General features: G+C 43.6%; 1 protein-coding gene across 4 annotated transcripts in view; it reads left to right on the plus strand.

Annotated features, from left to right (window-relative positions):
* Positions 1–7,851, plus strand: part of PRRT3 (proline rich transmembrane protein 3) — a 169,307-nt gene extending 161,456 nt beyond the window's left edge. For all 4 annotated transcript variants that reach the window (XM_063940946.1, XM_063940943.1, XM_063940945.1 and 1 more), the window contains exon 4: positions 1,366–7,851. In XM_063940946.1, coding sequence (XP_063797016.1) covers positions 1,366–3,413 — 2,048 coding nt within the window. In that variant the 3' untranslated portion in view covers positions 3,414–7,851. The remainder of the gene's footprint in view (positions 1–1,365) is intronic.
* The last annotated feature ends 1,738 nt before the right edge of the window (positions 7,852–9,589 follow it).

Consider the following 9,589-nt stretch of genomic DNA (forward strand, 5'->3'; position numbering starts at 1 on the left):
AATTATACATCAATTACCCTTAGGCCGGAAGATGCCCAGTACCCCTGTAACGCAATAAAGCCTGGAAAATACTCACACTGACCTGTGCACTAAAGTACAAACTTTGAACTGGATAAAGCTGTACTACGTCTGTGCACCACACAGTGGCAGGCCCAGTACAGGTGAGACATTAGCTGGGACTTGTGGGATGCACAGTAATAGGTCGGCCAAAAGTGGACACAGCGGGAGGAAGAACATCGTGGAGCCTGGAATGTAATCGCCCCTACATATGTATTATATAATGCAACATACTGTATCTCCCAGCTGTCCCCATTTCAGCTGCAAAAGTCCCAATTCGTAGATATCAACAGAGGCCACGCTTACATGCAAATGGGTGCAGCTTCGCCAAATGTGGTTGTCTTCCAGCACATTGGGTATTCCTGCCAAACAGTACACAAGTCATTATCCCAGATCATCATCTTTCCCTTCTATATCCTCTACCCAGTCTCTGCACTTTGTCTGAACTAACATGATGATGTGATCAGTGGGGGTGGCCGTTGGTGTAATGTTTAGGGGCCCAGTGCTGGTATATGGGATAAGCAATGCCCCAGGCGGCAGAAAAGGGTGACATCACAACCACAAAAAATAATGCCCCCCCCCCCAACACACCTTTTGTATCTACCTGCCAGGTGTATCCCTCAACACCTAAAGAATGTACAAATCTCTGGATTAGTGTTACTCATGGGACCTAGGCTTCTATGGTAACAGGATACTTCAATCAATTGTGAAACATTACCTCATCTAGATGCACAGTTTAGTGCGGAATGAAGTGATATAGCTCCATGTAAGATATGGCATGTGTTATGAAAGTAGCTCATTGTAGTGAGAGTAAGACTATGACTGCAAGGCTGAGAAATGCAGACATTCCACGCGTGCATTACAACCATCCTGTCTGAGGATGTGATTGATTGCAGCTATCCGGAACATCCACTAAAAGACAAGCCCTCGGTTTATTGAGCTGGCCCTGGTTGTGTGTGCTGGGATTTGTGACAGCACCGTATTCACAATTCCAATTCATTAATAAACGGTATTTAAACTATGAGCAGTCTTTATAGGTTCATTATCATACTAGCCTGACTTCACCCAACCATTAAGAACCATTTAATGTAGACACGCCCACTAATTTGCATGTCTGCTTGTGGTCACATTCAACGTAGTTTTTTTGGTTAGTATTACACAATGCAATTTAAAATCTCATTTATGAATTCCAGTCGATATTGTGAAATATATCTTATTACAAATAGCGTATTGCTTGGTTTATGTGTAATACATTGTATGCGTTACTTTTTATTCTTGAATTAACTGGTTTCATGGTTTTTGTTGCAGACCCAGCGCCAGGTACTAGCCCACCTCCGGCGGTTGAAATTGCAACACCTAAAGATTTCCCGAATGGAACCAGAAAGAATGGGCGCCGGGGTGAAATAAGAGTCACAACTCAAAGAGCCCTACATCGGCCGCAACTAATAGATGCCCCGACCAGCCTACCATCCAAAAAGACAACCTTGGAGACTCCTTTATGCGGCAAGACCAGCGGAACCTGTGAATTTGTTGGAACCAACCAGACACTCCTAATGTGGGAAGACCTACGTCACACTCTAAATTTTGCCTGGGATATGCATGTCTACGGAACTGGTGCCCTATTTATTCTTCTATCCGTAATTGCACTGATCAACCTGATTGGATCTCCCATTCTACGAGTGTCCTACCTTCCCTACATTATTGTTGCTAATGCCCTCTTGTTTGCAGTGGGAATCCTTCGGGGTGTCTTCTTTCTTCTCGACCCTTACGGGACAAAGATGAAGATTTCACAACCTATCGCTCTTGTCCTTTACAATGTTACCTTCCCATTTATGTTATCAGCGTTTGCTGCGTTGGTACTCCTGGTTCTGAAGATGGCGCGCCTCCAGCTTCTGCCACCTAAGTTGCAGAGTCTGGCTTTGCTTGCTGTTATTGCAACCATCCATTTCATAGTCCTCCTGAGTGCGGACCTGCTCACCCACCTCCTGAATCCTTCTGTAAACATGGTCTTACAGATCCTTTCCATCTCCTGGGGCATATTTCTAATGGTTGGGAATTTTGTGGCTTACTATCGACTAAGAAAGAGCTGCAAGGATACCGTAAATGAAACACAAAGGGTGTCACCGGCTGGTGAAGAAATCATGGTGGTTCAAACTCAAGGAAGAAGTACCAAGTGCATATTTACATCATCCAGAGTATTACTAGTAAGCAGTATCTTTGGGCTTCTGTGCTGCGGCCTGCAAGTGTATGCCATATTGTGGCTGTATGGAATACTTGGTAGGAAGAATGAATTTTCCTGGTCTTGGTGGTTTCTTCAGTTTTGGTTTCGGATCTTTGAGTTAGCTCTTTGCTTCTCCTTGGTTTTCGTAGCATCCCACAGCTTCTGTCTCCAGTGTAGTAGTAATGATCATACTTGTTGGTCCAAAATCATCAGCTACTTCTGCACCTACAAGAAAAGTGATGTTCCAGAGTATCCAAACAACTGCTACGATTGGACAAACAATATTCAAGACAGGGTGGTCAACAACAACATCAACAAAAGCATAATTCGGAACCAGGCCGAGAACGTTCCACTCAGGATCCTCAAGGAAAACAATGAAACAAAGTCTGGGACAGTATTCGGGAACAATAGTCGATCTTCATCGCCGCTTTTTAAACCTAAACCAGAATCCGTGTTTGGGCCAAAATCGCAGAATGTTACCATGGGACGCTCCTACACTAGTATATGTTTTGAAAAGGAGTCAATGCTTTCACTTACAGATTTGGAGTTCCGTCCACCATCACCTATCAATCTGAGCAGAAGCATAGATGAAGCATTGTTTAGAGAGCATCTGGTCAGAGACAGCATATTTCTAGATTCCAGTCTTCAGTATCCCAGTTATCTAATCAGACAGGACTCATGTTCTTCTTTAAAGGAATGTTCCGCTTTAAACCAGACAGTTGATCCACTGATCTCATCCGACTTGAAAATGAGAAGATGCAGCAACCCAGACTACACGTACAGCTTGGCCAAGTGTGACTCCATGACTGAGGTTGACTCTCCAAGCGAAAGTCTGCAGCAGAGCAAAGAGCTTCCTCGTGATGTCACAACAGAAGCAGTCGCCTCCGGTAGCTCCATGGACAGTGTTTCCAAGGGGTCCATCAAATTCAGCTGGAATCCCTGGCGTCATGGACTGTCTTCTGTGGAAAGCCTGCCTCTCGAAGATACACCTACCACTCAACTTCTCAAGCAAGGATCCCAACCTAGCATCCTATCCAGAGGCAGTGAGCCGGAGAAAACGCTCGGGAGGAGACTTATCGAAAGAAGCCAAACGATAGACTCTCACAGCATTGCCAGTGAGACCATTGAACTGTGAGCCTGAAACCATGAAAATAAAAAATACAACATGGACTGAAGGGAATGGTTGCCAGGTTTTTAAAGACATTTACATACTGTCAAGGAGGATTTTAAACGAAAAACGTTTTCTTGAGGAATAAAAAAGCACAAAAAGACTATGCAAGATGTCCCCCTCCCATCTAGTTATTATATACAGTGTGTATTTGATCTGTTATAAGCACATCAAAGTCTGTGTTTGTAAGCAACAACGTAAGTCTTCGTTTTGTTACAGGACTGTTTTTTATATCTATTTATTTTGGACCGCGGAAGCGATTTCCTTCACCAGCCATTGTATTAAAGCTAATGCTATGATATATAAGGATTACGAAACGGACGTCTTCTGACTTTTCTGTGTTATTTTGTCTCAAACAAAAGCACTTAACAGGCGGGGTATTTATGAGTTCCTGCCTCCGCAGTCGAACTGGACTTAACCTCATAAAATGCTTATGTACAGAAGCCTAAAGCCTGTATGATTTACAGAATGTGGTACTTTGAGTAAAGAGGTACGTGTGGAGAAAGTTAAGGAGAGCTGGGCTGGTGCATACGATGTGTTTCCATGGCGACCATTAGATGCCTAAGAATCATTCTGCAATGCAGAGACCTAACCAAAAATAACATGAAAGAAAAAAAAGTGTTAATTTCTGGACAGTGTTTAAGACAATCAGGCGCATGCTCTCAAAGTAACACAATTGGTTAATAACGTAGTGATCTGCTGGCAGAAATAAGTAGTATGACACTATAAATGATCACATCTGTGGTTTCTGCATAGGCTTATTGTGTATACCCTAATGGTTATACTTCATGCACGATGATGCATAACATACAACGAAGCCCATTTATCAGTGAGTTTTATCTATTTAAAACTTGCTGCATATGATAAATGGTGTTCCAGTCAATCAGCTCCCAGCTGTCACATGTTTTAATAATGACAGTTGGGAGCTGATTGGCTGGAGCACCATTTGTCACACGCAACGAGTTTTAAATGGCTAAAGCTCGTTGATAAATGGGCCCACATTATCTATCCTGATTCTGAGATGCATGTAATGCAGGTGCCGAACATCTGTCTGCATTCTGACTCCTACACATCTATGTGACCGCAGCGACCCCAGCCCTCCGCTTGCAAGCGCTACCATCATCACTACCCTTTGCCACCCAGTAACACCCATTCATCTGTGTGTATGAGAAGTGACCTAAGATGTGGCAACTGGGATTGCTCTATGTTGTGTATGCAGGCCGTGACGCATGAGGAGTTTGCTCTAAAAATGTGTCTGCATCCGGAATTGCGTGCCACTCAGAATCTGGACCTATGTGTTGTTCTTTCTTGCACACAAGAACTATTCATGATATCTGAACATATAACAAACTCATCCATGGAAAATTATAGCTAAATTGTTGACTGAATTTGCTAACGTTCATTTGGTGACATTCCTATATATTTAATAGTCCACTTGATATTTGGTGGAATTTAGGGAAGCAGAATGGAAAGGAATGATTCCAAAATACTCTTTACAAAATCTAGAGGCTGCCCCATCTGTTCAATTATTGGAATGTTGGTTTAGCCATAATTTGCTCTAGATGAGATTGTGCTGCTGTAGGTGTAATTACTCTAGAGTTTGGAATTTAAATTATATAGTAAAGAAAATATCAAGATTATAATCTGATTCTGTGTTAACAGCCACAGCCTAAGAGGTGCAATGACACACATTGTATAAATGTGGAATTATTTAGGAGTCGCTCGGCTTCCAGGACCCAGCCTCCTCATCATGACTTGCCATGGGCGGAGGAATTGGCCTGGTACACAACTGTGCCCTGTTATGGCATTGCATGGTACAAATGTGCAGTAACCTATAGCAACTCATCTACAGTCAGCTGTGATCTGTGATTTGTTAGGCTATGTGGACACAAGCGTTATTAAAACCGCCCTCCCTTCATCCTATTTTGAACAGGTGACCAGAGAAGCAGGGGAATGTTAGGTAGGTAGTATTGATCACTATAGAGAGGTGCTCATTGCTGTACTGATCAGAGAGGATTGTGGGAATGTGGCGCTTCTTCAGGTTTTCCCCCATCCCTTTCCTGTAATCCGCCATGGCAGTGCCCCAGCACCTCTCCACAGGGTTCTCTGAGCTCTGAGTGATTTCCCCTGTCTCCTTGCTCAGTGGAATGGAGAGAGAAGTGTAGAAGCCCTTGGCTGCAATCGGCTACCCCCTGTTCAGGATCAGTGCTAGATATTTTTAATCTACCCATTTCAGCTCTTCCTGCAAATAATATGCCCCCCCGCTACCTCGTCTGCAGCCATCTTTAAATGCCCTGACATAACCGTCTTGGTAGACTGTAACCCAGCTGTGGCTTTGATGAACAGTATTAGCATATGAATTAATATTATTTCCAGCTATTTTGTGTCACAGCAATGGATCATTAGACCCCAGGTGCTATATGAAGCATCAGCTGCTAATAACTATAAGAATCACGTGTAAGTCTATAACTCGCTCCTGAGCCACCCAAAACCTCTTAGTGTCCCTTCTGGGACAGAATACGGCTCAGCATCAGCAATCCCAGGGATGCCACGATGGGGCGCTGCAGCAGTAATATTATTCACCGCTCCTAGTGCTTGCACTATTGTCCCTACCAGCAGTTCCAAACATAGGTGTTGCCAAATGAAGAGGTGCCATCATTTCAGTCAATTGTGGATGGATTACGGACAGGGTGGGTTGTATTTGCGGCATGGTCAGAGGGATTGTGGACAAATTTTGTCCTGATTTTATTTTTTTATCCCCAATTTTGAGAGGCATCTGTCTGAATTCTATTTTTTTTTTTTTTTTAAATGAGACCCCACCAACGGCCTAATAAAAACTGACATACAGGTATTAGTAAGAAGGCGTTTATAGCATACTCCTCTGCTCTGACAAATACCCACTTACCTGCACAACCACTGTTCCTGGAGTTCCCATGGTGGCTCTGTTAGAGACGCACTTAGCTAATTTCAGTAAAGGCACAAAGTACCAGCAGCTTCCACTTGGACAGTAGGGTGAATATACAGCACATGATATATACATACATATAAGGACAATCTACACAAGCGTCACACCTACTGCCCTGCATTAAGAGCACTGCCTCCAAAAAGTATTTTTTTAGCACACCCACAGGCAGCCGTTTTTTTAGACTGGACCAATGTTCAACCTGTCAATTTACTACTAGCCAATGGAATGAATGAGGCTCGAGGCATAAAATGCTCCATGCCTCAGTGATGTCACTGGCTCCTCGTGAATTGTTAGCCAAACCTGTAGCTTATAGTCAAACAAAACCTTTACACTGTCCCCCAAGCTTACACAAACGTCAGTATTTACAGAGTTATTTTCTAGTGTGGATTTACACATGTGAAGCGATTATATATGGGACAATAGACTTCCTACTGTGAATTATTTGGATATTAGAAGTCACTGTGGAGTTCTCTGACCATATAAATGAAGGTGATTCCTAATATCCTACATAGCTAGCAACATTTAAACACACCAAATCTGCCCTAACCCCACCCCTATCTGTCCAAACACCTTCCCTGTCTGCCGAAACCCAATCCATGTCTGTTCAAACCCCATCCCTATCTGCCCAAACACAACCCCTATCTGTCCATACCCCACCCCTATCTGCCCATACCCCACCCCTATCTGCCAATCCCAACCCCTATCTGTCCAAACCCCACCCCTACCTGCCCAAACACAACCCCTACCTGTCCAAACCCCACCCCTATCTGCCCAAGCCCAACCCCTACCTGTCCAAACCACATCCCTATCTGCCCAAGTCCAACCCCTACCTGTCCAAACCACATTCCTATCTGCCCAAACCCTACCCCGACTTGTCCAAACCCCACCACCAACATGTGCAAACGCCTCCCCTATCTGTTCAGAAGCACCGGCTATGGTTCAAAACTATGCCCCTTTCATAACCTACAAGTCAGGACAGATGGGATATATGTATCAGTAATAATTTACAGCAGGGGTTGCATTATTCCTAATGAATACTGAATTGACATCAGGACTCTCTGATTATATACAGATATTGCATTCAGGAGTTTATACAAGTATTAACATCACTTGGGTGTTGTATATATGTCTTTTTACTTGTGCCTGTATATTGTTGCTTTTCTTACACCGGCAATCACTGACAGAATGCTGATTATATGAGCTCTCGCCGGGCTGATGAAAAGTTTAGGGCAAAGAAGCCGGCACATTATATCGGTGTGAAGTGTAGATTATAAACTGTGACAATCTGAAGTGAGGCAGTCACACTAGAGCGTATGAGCTGTCTCTCTGTATCACTGCACATTTATGTATGTATATAATCTTGTGTCAAGGCTTGGTATGCCAGCCGTACTGTGTGCCAAATTATACTTGTAAATAAACTTTGTCTTTAAGAAAATAAAACGCATGACTTCAGGAGTCGTTATTGCTTCATATTGGTGGACAGAGGTTCTAATTCAGAGATGAATGTATTGTAAACCCAATATTTAATGTACATCTTTGATGGTGGAAGATCTGCTTGTGTGCAGATCTTGTACTGCGAGATTGCTCGCAGTTCCCCAATAAGTCACAGCGTAATTGAAAGGTTACTGGCCTTGACAGCGGAGACAGCCATTTTGAGTAACTTTAGGATTACACAGAGGAAAGAGAAATGCAGGCGCACACTATAAACACTAAGAACACTGGCAATCAGAAAAATTATCATAAACTGCAATTTAGAAAGTAAAATTGAGGTACTTAGCAGAATTTTTGCCCCCCAAAAATTGGCCCACCTACCACGGCCAGGTGACCACTGCCTTAGGAATGCTTTGGTGGCCAATGCTGCAACCGATGGTCGTGATGGTGATCCAATGCTGCCTCTTTGGTGCAGCAGTCAGTGCTACAGTGCCAGCGTGGGGCATCATTTGCCTTCAGACACCTGCAGCAGTTAAGTATAAGCAGACAGAAAAATTACAAAGCGCCTGGTGTACCTTGTAAAAAATCCCTTTACCTAGCAGCTGTGTCAGAGAGGGGAATACTCAACCCCTTAAAAGAATACACAAATCAGAAAGAATTCAAGGACACATGCGCTTGTAAAGTATTAAAAATCATAAATTCAATTTATTAAAATAATAATATCATAGACCCCACAGTCGACTGGACAGAAAACATATTAAAAACCCACAACATATAAAGTGCTATATAGTATGAGCTTTTGTATAAAACACCACTCCCCAGGAGGCTAATTCAAGGATTTGTCCATATAGCAGCAGGTATCCGTTCACATGGTCGACCATGTTATGGTCGACAGTCATTAGGTCGACCACTATTGGTCGACATGGACACATGGTCGACACATGAAAATGGTCGACACATGAAAGGTCGACACATGAAAAGGTCGACATGAGTTTTTTAACTTTTTTTTCTTTTGGGGAACTTTTCCATACTTTACGATCCACGTGGACTAAGATTGGAACGGTAATCTGTGCCGAGCGAAGCGGTAGCGGAGCGAAGGCACCATGCCCGAAGCATGGCGAGCGAAGCGAGCCATGCGAGGGGACGCGGTGCACTAATTGGGGTTCCCAGTCACTTTACGCAAAAAACGACACCAAAAAAAGTAAAAAAACTCATGTCGACCTTTTCATGTGTCGACCTTTCAGGTGTCGACCATTTTCATGTGTCGACCATGTGTCCCTGTCGACCATGTCAATGTCGACCAACAGTGGTCGACCTAATGACTGTCGACCATAACATGGTCGACCATTCATACCGGAACCATAGCAGCAAATATTAATCACTTTAATGCTGATTATGATGGTTCACTTGCGACTACAGCGCTGCAGTTTTATAACTCTGTGCCCAGAGAGAATAGCTGGAAATCTAGCAGGAAATCTCACAGCATAGTGATAATAAAGGCTCTTTATCTTGCAGTGTCCATAGGTCCTACTTATATACCTCTCCTTATTAGGATGCTCCCGGCTGCTGGTTGAATCCTTTAAGCACAGCTCTGGCTTGGGGCTCCAGATAGAAACAGAGGGCAGAGACAGTTTCCTGCACATGCAGGTCGGCTCTCTGTCGGTAGTCCAGACACTGTAGGGGCCGTAATGTAACGCGTTTCCCCGCCTTCAATCGCTCAATCAGCAGCTTCCTCAGACATAAGACC

The sequence above is a fragment of the Pseudophryne corroboree genome, chromosome 9 (assembly GCF_028390025.1).
Source record: "Pseudophryne corroboree isolate aPseCor3 chromosome 9, aPseCor3.hap2, whole genome shotgun sequence".
Classification (NCBI taxonomy): domain Eukaryota; kingdom Metazoa; phylum Chordata; class Amphibia; order Anura; family Myobatrachidae; genus Pseudophryne; species Pseudophryne corroboree.